Below are 21005 nucleotides of genomic sequence, written 5' to 3'. Positions count from 1 at the left end.
TTACAAATTTACAATAATCAACATATTTCCTCTTTGTATAATTGGTTCAATCCAACGAGGCAATTGGAGAGGTATATCATATATGGTAGACAAGGATATTCATGGCAACCCTATAATGTTTATAAAACATAATATTATTTTAATATATTTATTTAATTTTAAAGATAATTGACAACTTTATATGGATATAATTTAATTTTTTAGTTTCATTTTATGCTTATTATTTATTACGAGCATGGTACCCGCTCAATAATACGGCTACGATAACAGTGACATTGTTGTGGTCGATTAGGGGCGATACCACATGGGGGGCAAATGCCCCCTCAAAATTTAGATTTTGTCATGTATTTTCAAAATTTTCTTCGATTTTAATATTATTTTTTATAGGTTTTTAACATTTTGACCCCTTTCATATTTTTATTTCATAGATTTTTTATTTTTGCCTCCTCTGGATTTTTTTTTTGGTACCGTCTCTGGATGTGGTGACATCGACGAATGGTAACGGCGGCGCTAACCGTTGGTGATGACATATACGTCAAGTGGTGTAGATAGATACTTGATATAAAGATATTTAATTTAAACGAGTCGTGAATATTTTTAAAAAATAATGAAATAATTGTAGAAATTTATCTATTAAAAATAAAATGATAATTTCACATGTTATAAAAATTTTTTAACTGTTTGATGAGGAAAGGATAAAAATCCGGGCTCTGATGCTGAGACCAGAATGATAACAAAAACCAAGTCGATAAGAAGCCCCAAAGTCGCTGGAACTGTTCATCTTAATATCTCATCCATCCCTGTGCCCATCCACTCTTTCTCTCTCTTTAGATTCCCACACCTATATTCTTTTTTTTACTTATTCAAAAAATTATAAAATTATATATATGTATGGTGACCATCTGTGCTACTGTTTCATATGTCCAAAGAAGCCACTGCATCATCAGAAAACTAGTTTTATTTTTTACCCCCATCATCTGCAAAGTACACCAAGTACTCAATACCCCTTAATTACACCCCTTATATATATATATATCCACTCAGAAAGCAAAGCAGTAAAAGTTGGGGGTTTCTTTTACTGACCCAAACCCTAGCTGTTATCTTTCCAAAAATGGGTCTTTTTTCTGTAATTTTTTCAGATCTGACTAATCAAAATATTTACACTTTTTTTTTTTTTTTGTTATTAAAAAAACCATATTTGGCCAAGTATAGTTGAGATATATATATAAAGAGTTGACAGAAGAGAGTGAGCACACAAAGGCAAATTGTACCAATATTTTTGTATGATTGTTTTGTGTGCTCACTGCTCTATCTGTCACCTTCATTCTCTTCTTAATTGGTACCTAAATTAAGTTATTGGTTTGTCATTTGTGTACATATGATCTCTTTGTTTTTCATATTCAAAGATAGATTCTTTTTTTTTGTGTGTGTGTGTTTTTGTTGATGGGGGTAGTTGAAGAAACACACCTGAAATAGTCTGTTTGTTTTAGTTATTGTCTTTGTTTAAGATAAAATAAAACAATGATTTATTATTGTACTTTATTATTATATTATTGATAGACTTATTAATTAGTACTACTCATAGTAGGTTTAGTTTGATAAAAGCGTGACTTTTCATGGTTTTAATTTACTGTTCTAAATCAACAGAAAACTGACAAAAAAAAATTATGTTAACATCACCTTTCATTCTTTTCATTTTTATTCTATACTCATATATATTATACTAGTATATACATATTTTTTTTCCCTTCAACTATGCCATATCATACATACTTGCAGTCAGAAATTTCTTGTCTTGGTTTGGATCTATTCTTACAATCAAGGTATTGTAAATCATCTTTTGGTTTTGACCATATTTGAGAAGTTGGTAAGATTAGTTGCACTGTCTAAAAATCATGGAAAAACTCCTTTTGGTTTTAATTATTTTCTGTTTTTTTTATATATAATTATTTGGGGGTGGGGAGGCAGACTATGATGACCATGTCAAGTTCATTTTTTAAGTTAATATAGTTACCTGTATCTATGATTTTTAACCTACCCAAGTGATTAATTTGTTGACTATATTTTAAATTTTATGTGTTTTGATATATGACATTCTATCTTTATATCACATCACTTTGACTGTGTTTGCTTCTGGTGTGTCTATAGCATGTCTTTCTCCTTATCTTGTACTTTTTGTTTCTTGTGTTTTTTTTCCCTTTACTTCTTGTTTTCACATTTTGTTTTTAACCATATGTTCAGTAATTGGGTTGCTGTATTTCTTTCTGTTATGATTTTACAAGATTTTCTACCTAGCTTCTTTAGAAGCACAACTAACAAAAAACCTCAAAAAGATCTAATTAGAGCTTCACCTAGTAATATAAGTTTGTTGGACCACTACCCTCTACTAGGGTTTTTCTCATATTGTAGTTATAATTCCCAAATGTTTGAGTAGTTGAATGCAGCTAATAAATTAGTTTCAATAATAATCGAAGTTTTTCGCTTGTGTGCAGCATTCCCCGTTTTCCCCCTCGATCCCCTCTTTTGTGTTTAAGTACTTGGTTTCAACTTGACTGCGCGTAAGTCTTTCGATTACAAAAGAGACGGTTTAATTACTTGTAATGAAACACACCAATTAATTGTATGTGATATTGATCATGTCAACACCTGACTATAATTTTTTACAATATACATTGTAATGAGTTTCTCAGCTGCTTTGGTATTTCACAGTTAATAGTATCACATGAAATCAGCCAGCTAGCTACCTGTATTATTTGATAGATGATGAATTGAAGTTGTTCCTTTTTTTTTGTGTGTTCTCTTTGAATCTGTTTATCCATAACATCATGCAATTAACCACCTGAATTTTGTTATTTTTGTCTGGTCAATGTGATTAGTAGTGATTTTATTTTTGTTATAAACGAGCGATATGATTGAAAGGGTTGATCAATCTGTTTTATCATCTTCAGTAGCTTAGTTTACAAACTGACCATGTTCCTTTTTTGCAGTTAAACGATATAAAAAAAACTAGCATGAAATCAGGGTCCGGCCAGTAGTATTTGTCACACCATGATCTTTTTAAGCATTTACTTATAATGTCGAACTTTTAAATGACTAGCAACAAGTGCATTTTTTGTAATCACGGACTACAAGTTGTTTTAGTTCTCGAGCTGTTAACATTGGTTTTGTTGTGGCTCTTGGAAAGGTCTTGGGGGTGGAGGGGACCGCAGGGATACCTGTTCTATGTGTCCCTTAAATAGGTTCAATTGCAGCATGATATATATATATACATGATAAATGAGACTAATCTCTACACAACATATTTTAGCCATAGACAACACTGTATACATTATACAGCTGTACAATACAATCATATAATGCATATATTGTTGTGTATACAAAAAAAAATGTTGTGTAAGGATCGCCTCCCATAAATGAATGCTTATGTGAATTTATAATTTCATCAGTTAGCTAACTAGCTATGGGATCGATTAAACCTAAGATCAGTCTGATTCACTTTTTTTTATTATTATTTTAGATTGTCTTAGTTATTATTCATGGTCTTTATGGATGTACAGCTTATGGCTTGGATATAGCTCCCAAATTTGAGATTTCACATTACTTTAATTACATACGATATATAGGTATTAAAAATAATTATGATGTGAACAACGTTAGGTTGTTACGAGTATTTCTTAATTACATGGTAAAAATTCTTTTGCATATCCTCTACTCATTCTTCAAACATGTCATTCTTTCACCTTCCCTGCCTATAGAAAAACTAACGCAAAAACTAAGATTACCTGTATGACAGGTGCTATGCTAGCCTTTTTCGGGGAGCAAACGTATAAGGGCCTTTGGCAACTATAGTTACAGCATGACATAATTTTGCTAATTTATGTAATCTTTCATATACAATGACTGAACAAGATTTTGCTCGTTCTTTCTAGATTTTTCAGGTTAAAAGAGACAAGGTTCAAAAGTACATTGATTAAATAAGGACATAAAAAGGTAAGATCTTACTGTCCTTTGTACGTGGTACACTTTTTTTTGTTAGTAAATTTCCCTTTCTAGTAATTTGGTCCTTTATTTTTATGAAAGTTGAAGTTGTACGTTCAAAAAGAGTCCTATACTGTTGTAGGGGTATAAGGTGGGTAACTGTGAATTTTTTTTTTTATTCAAATTTTATTTGTGTCTTGAACATACATAAAAAAAGAGCAGGCAAATTGATGATATGATGTTGATAATTAATTGAGATGTTAGTTATTAAGACTTGAATAGAGTAGGCTATTTAATTGGGAAATTGGGTATGAACTGACAATAAAGAATTAATCAGCTGGGTGCTAGCATTGATCGAAGACGACTTGTTGTGTCCAATCTTATGAAATTACTTGAGAGAACCTCTTAGATCTTTTTTGAACTTTTAGATTCTACACGCAAGATATTCATATTGCCCGTTGCCCCAGTTTTGATGGGATGTTGAATGGACATATCTGGGATCGAGCTTTTCATTAATCAATTGTCCCTTTGCAAGAGATGTTTAATTAGTCGGAAAGTGTTAAAATCTTGGTAGAATATCAAAACACAAGAACCTAATTCAGCTATTGATTGTCTGCATTGGGCTGCCAACTTGGGCTTCATACTTCGATTAAAATCTTGGTAGAATATCAAAACACAAGAACCTAATTCAGCTATTGATTGTCTGCATTGGGCCGCCAACTTGGGCTTCATACTTCGATGCAGTGGTACGTACAGATGGGCAATTAGGAAAAACAGACACTCCACTTCGTTAACTTCAACTTATGCGGTCCAAACCTGAAGCTGTCTTTGATGTTATTGTTCTCTTTTTCTTTTCTTTTTTTATTAGGATTAGCAATAGGAGCAAAAATTGTCAAATTGATCTCCAATCTTGTTAATTTTGATTTTTTTTCCTATAATTGTTTTAATATATTCAGCGGTAGTTCTAGCTTAATAAAAGATCCTACACACAAGGTGAAGCTGACCCAGTCTTGACTTGATTTGGCATGTTTCAGAATAGGGAAAATTTCATATATATCCCATTTTAAAGACATAATTACATATATGCCTTAGGTGCAAGTTTTTAATGCATAAATACAATGCTTTTAAACCATGCTTTGGACATATATGTAATTATATATGTCTTTAAAATATGACATATTTGAAAATGTCCCGAATAGGGAAAATATGTTGAATATCACTCATCATGTTTCTGATTAACCTTTTTCTAATTTTGATCACTTCTTTTATAGCAATAATGGCGAAAGATGAAGTGTCGTCTGAATTGCAAGTTTTAATATTAATTGAGGATTTTATTGCACCAGGAAAGTGTGGCTTTGGTAGCTCCATAATAAGTGGAACCAACAGTAGTTTGTCACTTTGTCTTTGGTACCCTTCTAGTGAACAATCCGGAATGGCTGGCAGATCGAGATTAAATATGATTGTCGTTAGGCATACGCTTCTCTGTGTTTCCATTGTCTGATGATACTTAGAAGGAAAATCCCGGTGAGCACATTCATGCTGAATTGCTGATAGCTAGATACCTGGCTCTTGATACACACAGTCCCATTTCTGGTATATACTCTCTTTAATTAATTATTTGTGTATTGTGTAAGCGGTGATTAAAGATGAAGCATACATCAGTAACACCACATTTACTTTTTCTCTCCCGTTGCGATGTAGGTTAAACAACGTGCCAACCAAAACACATTGATGTTGTACATATGAAGATGCATCTAATTAACCTTTGACAATAACTACAGGGGCTAGCTTTAGAATGAGTGTACTTATCCTTCAAAGTTTCTTTAAACGCCTCATTGGAGATCGATAGTGAACTGACGCTGAATATGCTTCAGATTACAAGCTAGTACGCCGGTTCTTTTTTTTTGAAAGAGTTATTGTATGCAACAAGCTAGGAAGTAATTAACCTGGGGGGTAACTTAGTTCATTCTATCCAATTTTAATGTCTACACTATATATAGTACCTATTAACTAGATGGCTTCAATATCATCTGAATATTGTGTCATGTTTTATGCTTTGAAAGCTTGAAGTAGTAGATGTCGTTTCTCTATCAGGAATTTTCATATTGACTACACCCGGTATGCCAATCAATTGAATTCTGTACGTTTTTTTTTATACCATCCAAAATTCCATAAACCGTACTTGGTTGACTTAAAAGTATGCTGATTACTGATTAAGCAAAGATTCTATTTGTTTTCAAGTTGTTGCAAGTTTTTCTTTTTATTGTAGGTTCTTTTACAACGGAAAATTGAACTATATAATTAGCTACTTATGCGCTACTGGGAATCTGGGAGACTATGAAATGGGGCGCATGGCCGCTATTGGTTTACAACTTGTCAGTCGTTGTGTATCGCATGTTGGACAAGTCGAGATCTTTTTTTTTGTTTTTTTGGTATACTTCATATAGTTCAGTTCAATCATGTTGTTTTACTGCCTTTTGTATTTAAATCTGGGGGTTGAGGGGGAGTAATTGTGTATAAATAGAATCATTTCAGATTTTAAAGAGAAGGCAAAAGTAGTTATAGAGAAGCTTTCTCTTAGCTATGTTTATCGTACGTTTTAACCCGGCTAAATGTAAAAATATCAAAATGCACATTTGATTCACGACTTCGACTCGTGGGTGGACCTCACAGGTTTAAAGGCTTTATTTTTCCAAACCAGTCAGAATTATACATTTGGTATATACCTCGCCACTCGATCACCTACCTACTCGTGATCATTTGTGACATGTCAAATCAATTACTCATCTTCAACCCACCTTACCCCACCTCCCACCATCCATGAGACTCACGTACATGTGTAAAGCCATTCATGATTTTATTCTTTTTTTTTTCTTTGATATATTCATAAATGTTAAAGCTATATTTGTAAAAGTGAGACCGTCCACTCAAAATCTTGTATCAAAAGTATATTATATTTTTGATATATTTATGTCTACTTGGATTAGATATCAAATACATCAAATAGCTAGGAAGGATGATATCCACACAGTTATACCCACCCAAGAGCATATATAGAGGTACGGCTAGGGTTTAGAATTAAAGCAGGTGAGCACATATGGTTGAAAATTTAACACTATTCAATATCTCACTTTACACTTTTATTTTCTGGCGAAATCTTGGCCGTGTAATAAATTCGTCTCACACTTTTTGATTAATTGTTTGTCTTTAACAGAAATTTATTAAAGTAGACAGTGTTAGTTATCAATTATAGAACCTTTCAGCTAAACATCTGAAGACCATGGTTATTATTATTATTATATGGTCAAGCTAGCTAGTCCCCTGCTCCATAGTGACAAAGCTATTTTGGATGGCAGTGAAATTGTAAACAAACATTAACAGTTCATTACATTACAATTTACAAAGCCTACTAAAACTCATCAGCTGGACACGCTATTCTTTGTGACCGCCTCAACAAATCTAGATTTAAAGACATTGATCAATCTTTGCAAAACTGAGTAGTATACACAACAATCCGGATTATTCTAAGAAATAAGTTCAGCGTCACCGTAAGTATGCATAACAGAATAACATCTTATTTCTCACTATTTGCCTCATACAGTCTACCATGTTCTGCTTTTTCAGATAAGAAATGAGGACCTTTTGACACAAAAGTAGTAAATATCATTACAAGCTGACCCGCTCTTGAATGAGCAATTGAAATTTAGAAAGAACTTACAAAAGTGATCATTACTAAAAAGTCGTGGGTTTATAGCGATGGAGAAAAATGTCCAATTTTAATAGTGGGTCCACTATTTTTCTAAAATAGAAAAGAGAAAAAACACTTTACTTGAAAAACCTTCTACGCTGTAACTAGTTAGGAATTCGACATTGATCACTACTATTAAGGTTGGTTACGATTTAACTACAAGATAAATATAAGATCCTCTAAAATCGCCATTTTACACATTTGCCGAAAGTGCTCCAGCAGCAAAAAGAAGATTCCTTCGCGAAAACTGTCAGAAACAAGAAAAAATAAGCACCTCAACCAAGACATCAAAGAAATCCACCGACTTCCCAATCCCATAAAAATGTGCACAGATTTAAGAGCACGGCCCATCTTACTTAAATTTTCATTATACATACTAGAAAGATACCAAATTGATGTATTATACCAAATTGATGTATTTGGGAGAAAGATACCAAATTGATGTATTATACATAGCTCTTGGAAACAAATGTCAAGATAATCATTGGTACACATTTTCATGAGGCAGGGAAAGGGATGTGATCTCACAAAGTTAATTAAGTACATGTGTGTTATACCCGTAAAGAATAAACTGGGGTGGACTTGGTCGGTAGAGTCTTCAGCGATCTGAGTCTATTTGTATTACCACTTTTACTAAATAAACAAAATTACATTAGATGTCATTCTACAATATACACAAGTGAAAATAAATGACCCAAGTGGGAGCAAATGACGGTGAGAGCTTACCTTTCTTCTGTTTTTGGCTGTTTTGCGCTTGCGTTTACATCCCATAACTTGACAGTTGAATCAGCGGAACCAGATGCAAGAAGCGAGCCCTCACAGCTGAAAACATTATTTCGAAAGAATATTCATCTCACATCTTAAATAGTACAAACAGCATTAGCTATAGGTGGGAAATGGGCGGGATATGTTAAGCGTGCCTGAAGCATAGTTTTTTTCATTTTCTTTTGAACTTTATAATAACGATCCTAGAAAATGTGATTAAAAGATATATTATTCATTGCAAGATGTACTATTCATTGCTAAAGCAATAATCGTATTCTTGAAAAGTATTAAAGCAATTACAAAGGCGATATGGGTCAAAAGTATACTAAAAGCTAAAAACAATAGTCTTATCATCCCAAATATGTAAGTACTTTTAAAGTACACCTTTTAATCATATCTTAAACTTTAACTATTTATAAACTCAAAGAAGAAAATTGAAAGAATAAGCAGTCAATACAACCCATTGAACATGTTTTGACCCTTTTATCCCATTTGGGCCAATTTGAAGATGATGCTTCCCCCATGAAAATCCAAATAATCAACACTAACGAAAGCCCGGATTGACCCCAATTTATCTGTTTTGGGCTAAAAAATAGAATAGAGATCTTACCTGAAAGCAAGTGACCAGACACAGGATGTATGGCCCACGAGAGGAGTGATGCAACGACCATTCGAAACATCCCACATCATTATGGTTCCATCCTCATCACCAGATGCCAGATATCTACCATCAGGTGACATCGCCAATGATAAGATTGAACTTCTATGACCAATGAAAATCCGCATGCAATTCCCAGTTTGCACATCCCACATGCGGATAGTCTTGTCACTGGATCCAGTTGCAAGGTAATTGCAGTTCATATGCCACTGTACACACTGCCCAAAAGAATCCACTTTATACCAATGATTTTTAGAGAGAACCATAATTTAGAATGATGCAAATATAACTCACATCAACATCAGATAGATGTCCTGCTAGTATCCTTAAGGGCTGTACTCTATCCATTGACCAAACCCTTGCTGTTCTGTCATGAGATGCACTTGCAAAATAATGCCCAACTGGACTAAACTGTACACAGTTTTACAAAGGGGAAAATATAAAGAAATAAAATGACAAAGATAGTTCTCCATAAGTTGGATTTCTGCGATCAATTTCATATGTTACTAAAAAGAAAAGGTCCAAGCAACAATAAAACGAAAAATCCTATTTTGTTGTGTTTATAGAGGCAAAACTGTTGCAGAAATATGTAGGTTTGGCAAAAGTGGATGGAACTGGAGTTGTGGCTTGGTGTTGGAGCTAGAAGCTGTGGCTTTATCTTAACCTTCTTTCTAGTGCTTTTATTTTAAAGACTTTTAGGTCAGGACCGGGGCTATCTTTTTCAATAGCATATCCAAACAAAGCTTTTTTCCAGAACGGGTTTTTTTTTTTTAAAGCCCCTAAAAAACCCTTTGCCAAACATACCCATAAAATGAAATCAGATTCTGCTTTTTGAAATTGCAAACGGATGTGTCTTGCACCCTTCTTAAAAAATAAACATGTGCACAACATCTGAAATTAGAATCATTTATCCTTCCATCTTTATACATGTGTACGCAAATTGTATCTATTTTCTATGTAGCAATTGTGTGTTAAAATTTAATGAACGAATGATTTTTGCAGAACATCCCATATACAGGGAAATTGTGACACTTGTAGCAGACATATGATCATACATGTGTATGCAATTTGTATATATTTTCTATGTAGCAATTTTGAGTTATAACTTTTCTATAAGAATGCTTTCTACCTGCACATCCCATACAGGGTAATTGTGACCCTTGTAGCAGACAACGTTTGCATTAAACTTTGTGCTCCATAATCTTACTGCAGTAGATCATAAACCATAAGTAGGCACTTCAATTTACAGATGTGGATAGAAAAGCATTCAAATAACATACTTGTTGAATCTGATGAAGATGATAGAAGAAAATCCCCCATTGGACTAAATGAAGCGGAATAAACAGGTCCAGAATGACCCTGATACAATGTGTAAGGTCTTTTTCCACCATTTGATCCAACATTGTTTTCACTTAGAGCCGGATCAATTTCATTCTGCATAGCTGACACCACCAAATTTTAACAGCTCAGATTTGTCATATGGCATGAAGAGGTGGTTTTTGTATTCCATAAATTCAAAATACAGGATAATGTAATATTAAACAACGGGAATAACAAGTTGGATGACTTACAACTACCCATACGCCCAAGTTTTGCAACATCCCAAACCTGGCATACAACAGAGAAGTTTACAAATCAGAAGATTAACAGAGACTGCACTTGCATCAAAAAACAATATTAGTGAGGAAAAAGGACCTTGAGAGATGAATCTGAGAATCCTCCAGCAACTAATGATCCATCATGGGATATAGATGTACAGTTTAATCTGAAAAAGATTGACATGAATTAAACACTTGAGCACAAAGCAGCCCCAAAACACTTGGTGAAAAAGGACACATACATACCCGTTATGTGTGTTGATAAATGTGTAGAAACAAACTGAAGGAAGTGTTGAACTGCTCAATTGTACACGATTACGAAGGTCTTCCAGAATTGAATTCTCAACGTCTGCTGATCTGAGATAAAAATAAAGATACATAAAACAAAATAAGATAACATACTCCCTAAAGAATCTCATACATACATTGTTGGTAATGCAAGCTCAGGTTTGACACGTGGTGCAGCAGCTGCCTTGTCACCCTCCCCTCGAGCACCTTTCCCTGCACCACCAGCAACTTTATCCTTCTTTAACTTCTTGAGTGGCCCACCTTGCTTTCCACCATCTGTAGATTTCTTCTGAATAATAAAAACATTCCAAAAGAACCATAGATGATTGATGTGCACAGTTTTTATTTATTAAAAAAAAATAAAAAGTAAAAAGTGATAAATAAATTCTAAAAATTAACAATAGGCACATCAAGTAAGTGACCTTTACCCTGGGAACATCATACAAGTTTATCCGTTTAGGTAATAATCACCTGAAAATAAACTTTTCTGCAAGAACATCATATAATGTTACCTTATTCTCATCCAACTCCACTTCCTTGGCATCTCCGTCTGCCTTCTCTGAATCTGAGAGCAACCCTCCTGCTTTATCAAGCCGATCTTCTAACGAATCCTCAAGCAACTGCAAAGCTTAGTGGGGTCAATTTTCGTTACCAGGTTTAAATTTTAACTAATTGGTTTCTTTCTTCTTATTTTCCATATTTAATTTTGTATCAATAAGAGTCAATGATACTACTAAATTATTTTGAAATTTGAGTCAGATGTCAAATAAATCAATACTGTTAAACCTAGCATCTGAAGATAGTAAGAAGTGTCAAGAGTATGATTAACAAAGACACACAATGAAACTAAGTTAAAAGTAAACGTTAACAACAGAAAGGCAGACCAGAGTTCACAATAACTAACCCCCCAATGTATTTCTTTCTGATTTATTAAATTAGCAGCATCTTGACCACTACCAACAAGTGAAAAGGCTTCAGCATCATCAGAAACTGAGCTAGGCTGTCCCGGAGAAACTGAAAAAGCAACAAAAATGAGTTCAAAATGAGCTTAAGAGCACACTCTACTCCGGAATGCATGATAAAGTATACATCAGATTGTATCTAAAACTGACCTTGAAAATCAATATGCTCATTGATAATACCTAGCATTGTAATCAACTGTGTCTTGTGTAGATATTGCAGAAGAATCTCGTAAGAATACTGCATAAGGACAATAAAAATTAATGCTAGCTATTTAACTTGCCCTTTTTTAGTAGATTGTATTGTTGTAACCATAAATATTTACATGATTACATCAGTTATTCAGCAGATTTTGATATAAGTGAGCATAATAATCATCTAGCGAAAACAAAGATCAAAAGCTAACCTGGCATATCTTTATGCTCACTTTGCTCTGCCTTAAAGAGTGAGCAAACTCCATCTCCTGCATACTCACAAAAGATGAGGTATTCAGGCAAAGTGCTGATACTTCACATAGTTTAGAATTAAAGGCTTATGATTATTCACCTCCAGATGAGACGGAGAAAGAACACCTTCCAATTTTATGAGGTCACGTGAATGCATCATCTCATGATCTTCACGGAAACTACTGAAAAATGCTCGAGCTAAAATCCAGTTTAAGTTTGAATTGAAAACTTTAATTAGTATATGGATATGTTATGTTGTGTATTTAAAGAATGTATAATATGGCTACCTTCTTGAAGATGGCCTTTTGCTATGAGATCCATGAAACAGTGAATAAATACTGGATACAGAACACGAAGCAATTCATGCTGCATTGATAAACATTGTAACATAAATAAATAGAACAAATGTACGAAACAATACTGAATAGAAAATACGAAGCAATTATGGACACCTTGTACAGATCTAGTGAGCCATAAGTCCATGCCCTCAACTTGCTGTACCCATCCTGGTACAGTGCAGGGATATTTTCTGACCTGAAAAGTACAAGCCTTAATTAGATAGAGAACGCAAGAATACCAGTGGAATAAGTATTAAAAATAACTAGAGACTTGCACAAACATAAACCATAGAATGAAATGCACTTGGTTTCCACATTTTCATCATTCGAGAAGTATATAATACGAAATACAGAAACACAATTCATGGAGTTAGAAATAACTACACTATATAATGGAGGGAAGGGTCTTTTGAAGAGGTTGACTCTTAGACTTTTTAAGAAAGAGAAAGTGTGAAGTGGGGGTAAGAATAGAGAGGATTGAAATTTTAAAATTAATTAAATGGGGGGAGGGGGGGGGGGGGGGGTATAAATGATATGGATATTATTCACTATACTATATCAACAACGAGAATCATCATCATCAAGCCAGGCCACAATAGCGGATTTAAAATTATTCCACAACATGTTTGGGGCCACCACATTGTGCGGGTACCATTCTACTTTAATTGAATATAGGCTAATTTTCTTGGTAAACAGCATTATTCATCACGTATTCACGTTAGATTCTCTTCAAACTACTACACCAGCAAGTGCATGATAAATGGCTCATATAAATAAAAAAGAACAAGAAGAAGAGCTTAACAGCATGTTTATTTTGATGTTTACACATTTATATGCAAAGAAATTGACTATACAACAAACAATACTAGCGTTATATTTGCAGCAAATATCTACATATTCTCATTTCTATAACAAATGGAGTTGTAAACAATGATAATATTTACGTAGTATCTCCGCGTTAAAAAATGAGAAAGAATTAAAAACCATTCTATTTGGAACCTCAAAACGCAAGATTTATGCATCATTCAAGTGTTCCAATAAATTCGAAATGAGAAAATAGTAAGCAAATTCAGAATGACAATGATAAGTTGATAACAATTATCAAAATATATAATATTTTGGTAAGCATCAAAGAAGAATAACATACTATAAACCACAGATAATTCGTTAATAATAATAATGGTAAGGAACAATGTAAAGAGAGGGGGAAAGAATGTACTGGGAAAAGGTGAGGATTTGTTTAGTAAGATCTGGATCCAAAAGAGAAGCATCAGTAGCATTGTTGTTGTTAATCGTTTGCTGTTCTTGCTGAAAAATCTGTTCAGTTTGTGTAAATCCCTTTTTCTTTAAATATGTAACAACCGCTTTATCCAAATCTTCCATCTCCGACTTGTTTCTGTTTCTTTTACTGAAACTTAAAACAAATCAAAATCCAAACTTGTATCAAAATAAACTCCTATCAGTAAGGGGGGAAAAAAAAGAAACGTCTAACAAGCTAAATCCCTAACTTTATTCATATTTTCTAACACGCACTTAATCTTTTGAGTCCTATATTTCTAGATATACTAATATATTCGCACCTGAACACATAATGCAGACTAATAACAATAGCAATTGGATCATAACTATCTCATTCGTTCAGAAAATTAGCGCAAATTCATATTCTTTTTGTAAGTAAAAATACGTCATCATTTCAGTTCAGTAAATAAAAATTCCGTATGACGATGTGCAGTTGATCAATGTATCAACTGCATCGGGGGAGCGTGTCAGGAGTAAAACGTAAAATGCATCATCCTTCTAACCGTTTTTACGTTGTTCCTACCCGAATCTCGCCCCTCGACACGTATACCCAAAAAAGTCCTAAGAAATACAAAAGGCTAACAATCAAAAACCTTTCTAAAACAATGATACATATTCTATTGAGGCTAAAAATTATAGGCCTACAGGGAGTGGTTACTACTGAAGCACTTTCTTTCAACAGTTTTAACCACCGTAGTAAAATAATAATAATAAGTAGCTAAAAATTTTAACCTAACTAATTATTATGAATTAACAGTAACAAATTGAAAAGTAGGTTGTAATTTAGGTCACAGTTAAAATTAGGGCTCAATTTAGGGAGGGAATTAGGGTTTACCAGTCTCGGGTCGGATCCGACTGAGTGGTCGGATTTACAAATGCAAAGCAGTTATAATCGTTTCAAGCTCTCTATCATCAACAACCAAAGTTTTTTGCTTGCTCAAATACCCCCCTCGGCTTTTCGTTATTTAAGCCTTCTTTTTAACAGTAGAATACTGTATACTAAACCCAAAAAAAAACAGAATTTGGGCGGATATATTTTTTTTCATAGATAAGACTTTTATTATGTATCTATATTTTTCAATTTGGACCATCTACTTTTATGTTTATAAAAAAGTACCTTCAAGTAATATATTTGTTACGAGTATATTATTATCATTGTTATTTATATAAATTTATAAATAAATGAAAGTAATGTTTATTTTAATCAAATGTTTTAAGTTTTTATTATAAATGTTTGATTAAATTAGAAGAATAGTAAAATAAAAAAGTTTGAAAGGGTTGAAAAAGTGATGAATGTCTAAGAATTATATTGGGAGGGTTGAAAGAATAAATTGAGTTGAAGAGATATGATTGGTGAAATTTGGGAGAATTGAAATTTCTAACTACATGACTCCTAACTACATGATTTATTGTACCTATAGCAACTTTTGTGTCAAACTTTGTTGTTTTTTTACGCAATTTAAAAAAGTAATGATGTGGTAAAGTGGTATTAATAAACAAACATAAATACGTTAAAAAATTTCCTTACAAAAAATTGAATTAAACCAGTGTGTCTGTTATGGTTATTTTGGATTGTGTTTCGAAAAAAGTAGTTTACTTTATATAAAACACAAAAAATGACACTACCTAATGTGTCATGTGACATTTTTATATACAGTATATACCAATTTAACATGACATTTTTATATACAGTATATACCAATTTAAAATACATAATCAATTAAATTATTTACAAGAATATAATTTTTAATTACTTATAAACCACCACCAACTAATATGTTATATTACACCACTTATACCCATACCCCCTTACCCGATGGTCAATAAAGATGATTGTTGTTACCTTTAGTTGCGTACGCTGAGTGAGTTGAAGTTCGTCATCTTGATATTTTTCCCCACTCTAAGAATGGGAGGACCCATCTCTATTGGCGATGAAATCATTCATTATGTACATTCCACAACTAGAATTTTAGTAATAATAATATTAATATAACATAAGCTTAAAATAAATTAAGAAGTGTATATTTTAGTTCGATTCAGTTCTTTAAATATGTTTTTTGGTATGAAAAATCCAAACCAAAACAAATGTGAGGTGTGTTCAGTTACTACAAAACATCTTTCGATTTCCATAACTGTTCTTCAAAAAACATGAAAAATAACAAACACGATCAAGTCATAGTTTTACGGTTTTCTAATTTTCTAATGGAAGTTTAAAGATACTATTTATCGTTTCCACATTTACCATCTCCAAATTTTAAAGATCCCAATTTTCATTTGCCCGCTTTGCGTCCTCCCTTCTTCAAGTATGTTTACTAATTTTATGAAAAAATGAAAATAGTATTTTTAATTTAGTAGAATTATGATATACTTTTAAGAAATGGAAAATACTTTCCAATTTTTACAATATTATAAAACATAAAACAATTTCATTAATTTGGTTATCGGTTTAAGAAAAAGTAGACCATATGTATAAGCCCATACAAGTCAGTTCGTTAGTCCCGAGCATGTATCTATCGATAAGCCCATATTCACAATAAGTGAATGTATATAACTTCACAACACTAGGGTTTGTTATTTTCTCACTTGAGCTGCCGTCCCTCTTCCACCTTCAGAAAGAAAAATGGTATTTTCTCAATCTCCACATCTTCTTTCCCCTTGTTTGTTTGTTTTATATTGTTCATGATGATCTGCTATGCTGGGTGTTTTGATTTTAAGTTTCTTTATGACATCATTTTTATTAGTTATGATGACACCCATTTAAACTTTAGGAATCATGAACTTGATATGTATATATTTGTACTAAGTTTAAGTCTAGAGATTTTAATGTCTTAGTTTTTTTCTATCTTTTAAAAAAACTTGTATGGATAGAACCTCCATAGGATAAAATATTTTAAAGATTTTTAAGTTTGTTAAGTATTTTGAAAGTGAGTTTAGCAGATATAACTATACATTATGAGTATGTTTTTATGTATAATTATAGTCTGAGACTATATTAAAGTGATACTCATACTAGCTGGTTTGTAGTGTTATCAAGCTGTATAAATGTTTAAAATGTGATTTATTTTAGGTACTATAAAAATAAAAGTTTGTTGCCATTGAAATTTTTGTTTTGGCACAATGTTCAATGATCGGACAAGTTTTAAATGTGTAATGTAGTTTTAACTTTTCATAGTATGTTTCTTGTGTTGGCAATCCATCTACTCGTATACAGTCTTGGCTCGTTGATTGTCATTTTATATCTAAAAGATTTCGTTTTGAGTGGCATGACTACAGTGGAGTCTGACAAAATTCATCAGGATTTGTATGGTGTTAATGTTGGTCTAACAATTTGTTCTTTGTTTTCTTTTAATTGGTTTCTAAGTACCGACAGGTGGCTAACAGTATTGGTCCTAAATTTTAAATTCTGTTGTTTGTAATGATGCAGCCGAAGCAAATTCACGAGATTAAGGATTTCCTTCTGACGGCAAGAAGGAAGGATGCACGCTCTGTGAAGATCAAAAGGAGCAAGGATGCAGTCAAGTTTAAGGTTCGCTGCTCAAAGTACCTCTACACCTTGTGTGTCTTTGACAAGGAGAAAGCTGATAAGTTGAAGCAATCTCTTCCACCAGGTTTGTATATGTCTATTGCTTTACAGATAGATGTTTCTTATAATCTTATTCCAGTAGGAAATACGCCACTTTAGACAACACAGAATATACAAAATAGTTTGAACTCAACTTTAATCTAGTAGGGTCAATAAGCATTCTTAACGCTTTAGCTAATGCAGGCTTTGTGATGCTTATTCTTCTAGAATTGAACCATGTAGTCATTATTGTTTGGTCCTTAGTGTTTGATCTGTATCTAAGTCTTTGAGATGGTATCTATACTGTGTATATATGCCATTTATTGATAATGGTATATAAAAGGTGCAGTTTTTTATACCAAACATCGATACAGTTGCAGAATGGTCAACCAATCAGACACTTATAGAGTTATATATAGGTGTAGATTTACATCTTTTTTTATAGTTTATTCAAGTCTACGTTGGCATAAAGTTGTACTCTAGATTAAAAAAACTTGAGTGTTGATTAGTAATTTAGTTATGACCTGAAACATGTGAAGGACTGTGATTATTATCAACTAGATGATGCTAAACATAAGTTATAATATTCATACATAGCTTTCTTTCAATCTTTGTTCATTTCTTTGAAATCCCAGGTAAAGTAATGTTGAACCAAAAAAAAGTTAGTATCTTGTCACATAATGAACCATTAGCATTTTCTCTGCTTTGATATTTTTTCTTATGATGGTTAATGGGTTCCTGAATGAACCAATAAACATGAATTAACTTAAATCTTAATAAGTTGTCTTTAACATTTTTAATGCAGGTTTGAGCGTTCAAGACCTTTAAGCTGTATCTTTCTGAAAGTGTCGGGTCAATAACCTTTACCCAGTTTGAAGTTATCAAAAGGATGTTGGTATGCTATTGAATTTCCATATATTGCTACATGGTCAGTTTATGTTTGTTTTGTTTGGTATAGCAGACATGTAGTTGTAGTGGTAGTGTTTAATTTTGATTTTACTTTGTTGATGTTAACTTTGATTTGGATGGATTGAAATGCATTGTTGAACATGAAGATATTTAATATTTGTTAAATCATGGTCTGAAATTTGTTATCCGGGGTTTCTGTTAATTGTCGACTATTATGGTTGTGCTCGGTTGAAAGTGACCTTGTTGCTAGAGAGTAGAGACATATTATGTTAGTTATATAAAAATGGATGTTAGGTTAGTTGGGTTGGGTTAGTTAGGCTGTGTTGTATGGTGGTTGAACAATCATTACATAGTGTATTAAAAAACTGACTTGATAAATTCCACGACATTTCTGTAATAAGTTGCTAACCAGGCTTTATAATTAGTGGGGCATTCATTTATTGTAAAGCTTATTTTGATTCTTTTAGAGGCAGAATAATCAGATTTGCAAGATTTTAAAAATGCTCTTAAGACAGAATATGGTCTTTAAGGTTGTTGATCTTAATCATTTGAGATTCTTACATTATTATTGCAAAGTTTTAAGTATCTTCATTAAAAAAAAAGTTGTTGTCGACAAAAAGCATTTATGCCATCTTCGTTTTCATTATCATTTTTATTGTATCAATCTTTACCACCCATCACTTACGCCACCATCACTCATCCTAACCCCATCACCCATATCGGTGAGTGCTTTTTTTAGCCACAAAATTACAGATATTATCGGAGAGTGTAAATTTGTATATATATGGTGTCAGTTTGTATGATTGTATCACACCCATCATCAACGGATATTCATATGATAGTCACTTGGGACGACCCAAGACGCCTTATTTGTGTAACACTACTTTTTGTCAAAACTAATGAAATGATTTTTTATTTCTAAAATTTACACAATTAAAAAATAAACTAACTTTTATTCAATTAAAACACATCACATTATAAGGCTTACTCTCAAAGTTTTCCTAAACAGTCTCAAGGGCTACTCTCAATATGCTGTAATAATATAAATTGGATAATCAATTTATTATTATATATACTAAAAACCGATATACAAGTCTTGAAGCTTAAGGTACAACACCTTTTTAACCTTTGTCAATGTTCATTTTAAACCCTAAATTTTTTAACAATTTTACCTTTAAGGTTTTAACATAACTTTTGCCACTTTTTACCCCCTTAGAGTTTTTATTTTTAACTTTTTCCCCATAAAGTTTTCGCTTTTAAATATTTAATACCAAACTTTTAGGTTCTTATGTTTATATCAAACAACTTTCACACATGTAGTATTACTTTCAAGCATTTGGTTTTGATAATTTCTCTCTTTTCATTATATATAATGGCTAATTGGCTATAATGGCTTTTAATATCTTTTTTAATATATAACAATTTTCACTATCATTACGCTTAATATTTAAAACAAGATACTATTATATCACTGTCGTTAGAATGTCATTCCAACCATTCTTATTTTTTTATACGTTTTATTTTCTTTATTATTTATATTACATCATCGGTTTCTTTTTCTAAAATCCGGGTTCAAAAAATTGTATTATACTTATACTACTATATATTGTTTGTATCTAAACTTTAAACACGTAAAAAACATTATCCGTAATAACGTGCAGGTATAATAACTAGTTATTGCTAACATGAAGAAATGTATATTATGTGGTATTATGGTTAAAGAGACATTTCATGAGATCTAAATTCCCGACACAATTACATGTTGTGAACTGTAAATTCATTTAAAATAGTTATACCATTAATGGAAGATTTATCTTTAACACACAAATAAGAATCACATAAGCCAATGGGTTGATAGCCTAGTGTCATCAGGGTTCGAATATAAAGGGGAGCATGTTTTACCCCAAATGGGGGTGTAGATGTCGTGCCGATTGGCGATCTATCCGAGGGTTTTCCTTATGAACTACTGCGATGACATTCTGCTGGGTGGGTGTAGAGACCACATATGAGTTTGGTGGTTGATTGGTAAGGTCTTTGACCTTGTGAGGATGTACCTAGGTTTGAGTCTCACTTCTCACATTTGTGAAGGTGGATTAATAAGGGTTTTTTGAAGTTCTTGGTTTCCAGGCACACGTATAATTTAAGAGTAAGAGTAAAATAAAAGCATTAAAAAAAATCACATAAAAAAATGCAAGTTTCGAAAGAAATATTGTATTAGACGAATAAATAAGTCAAAGACCTAGAAGAAACTAGAAACGGTTGGGTAGTACTGTTAGCATTCCGTAGAAGAGTAACTCTACTTATTATAGTACGAGTATTTATTTATATAGAATGAAAATGAAAATGATATCACATCTATGTCGGATATATATGGACACATATAATCGTTTTGTATTTTCATTTTAAACAACCAATTTGGGATTAAGATCCACGTCCACACAATAAATACAAAAATA

General features: G+C 32.5%; 2 protein-coding genes and 1 long non-coding RNA gene across 9 annotated transcripts; 2 read left to right on the top strand and 1 right to left on the bottom strand.

The window, feature by feature from the left end:
* Positions 1-1723: 1723 nt before the first annotated feature.
* LOC122598917 lies at positions 1724-6133 on the top strand. Of its 5 annotated transcripts, XR_006323784.1 has the most exons (5): positions 1724-1823; positions 2493-2558; positions 3930-3990; positions 5322-5571; positions 5680-6133. It is a non-coding gene; the product is annotated as an uncharacterized LOC122598917 (long non-coding RNA). The 5 variants fall into 5 exon arrangements; XR_006323782.1 differs by lacking the exon at positions 1724-1823 and having other exon boundaries at positions 2260-2558; XR_006323783.1 differs by lacking the exon at positions 1724-1823 and having other exon boundaries at positions 2264-2558; positions 3939-3990.
* A 1574-nt stretch (positions 6134-7707) lies between these two features.
* LOC122600974 (transcription initiation factor TFIID subunit 5) lies at positions 7708-15094 on the bottom strand. Of its 2 annotated transcripts, none has more exons than XM_043773754.1 (20): positions 14914-15094; positions 13999-14193; positions 12894-12975; positions 12729-12807; positions 12542-12639; positions 12402-12458; positions 12148-12235; positions 11940-12049; positions 11548-11655; positions 11173-11324; positions 10994-11104; positions 10845-10914; positions 10721-10757; positions 10430-10591; positions 10279-10355; positions 9444-9560; positions 9102-9367; positions 8453-8548; positions 8284-8359; positions 7708-7973 (listed from the first exon to the last, which is right to left on the bottom strand). In XM_043773754.1, the coding sequence occupies exons 2-20, from the start codon at positions 14160-14162 to the stop codon at positions 7920-7922; spliced, it is 2004 nt and encodes a 667-aa protein (XP_043629689.1). In that variant the 5' UTR covers positions 14163-14193; positions 14914-15094; the 3' UTR covers positions 7708-7919. The 2 variants fall into 2 exon arrangements, with proteins under 2 accessions (XP_043629689.1, XP_043629690.1); XM_043773755.1 differs by having other exon boundaries at positions 13999-14187.
* A 1498-nt stretch (positions 15095-16592) lies between these two features.
* Positions 16593-18734, top strand: LOC122600419 (60S ribosomal protein L38). Of its 2 annotated transcripts, XM_043773131.1 has the most exons (3): positions 16593-16701; positions 17503-17686; positions 18446-18734. In XM_043773131.1, the coding sequence occupies exons 1-3, from the start codon at positions 16699-16701 to the stop codon at positions 18466-18468; spliced, it is 210 nt and encodes a 69-aa protein (XP_043629066.1). In that variant the 5' UTR covers positions 16593-16698; the 3' UTR covers positions 18469-18734. The 2 variants fall into 2 exon arrangements, with proteins under 2 accessions (XP_043629066.1, XP_043629065.1); XM_043773130.1 differs by lacking the exon at positions 16593-16701 and having other exon boundaries at positions 17497-17686.
* The last annotated feature ends 2271 nt before the right edge of the window (positions 18735-21005 follow it).

Source organism: Erigeron canadensis, chromosome 5, assembly GCF_010389155.1.
Source record: "Erigeron canadensis isolate Cc75 chromosome 5, C_canadensis_v1, whole genome shotgun sequence".
In the NCBI taxonomy this organism is placed as follows: Eukaryota; Viridiplantae; Streptophyta; class Magnoliopsida; order Asterales; family Asteraceae; genus Erigeron; species Erigeron canadensis.
Note: the sequence above shows the minus strand (reverse complement) of the source record. Positions and strands in the feature narration are given on the sequence as shown.

Excerpts from the sequence above, each read along its gene's own strand:
- LOC122600419 (XM_043773130.1), top strand. The coding sequence starts at position 17,497 with ATGCAGCCGAAGCAAATTCACGAGATTAAGGATTTCCTTCTGACGGCA. Across the intron at positions 17,687-18,445 it reads GAAGCAATCTCTTCCACCAG|GTTTGAGCGTTCAAGACCTT; the intron begins GTTTGTATATGT and ends TTTTTAATGCAG.
- LOC122600974 (XM_043773754.1), bottom strand. The coding sequence starts at position 14,162 with ATGGAAGATTTGGATAAAGCGGTTGTTACATATTTAAAGAAAAAGGGA. Across the intron at positions 9,561-10,278 it reads ACCCTGTATGGGATGTGCAG|TTTAGTCCAGTTGGGCATTA; the intron begins GTAGAAAGCATT and ends AACTGTGTACAG. Across the intron at positions 8,549-9,101 it reads GTCTGGTCACTTGCTTTCAG|CTGTGAGGGCTCGCTTCTTG; the intron begins GTAAGATCTCTA and ends TAATGTTTTCAG.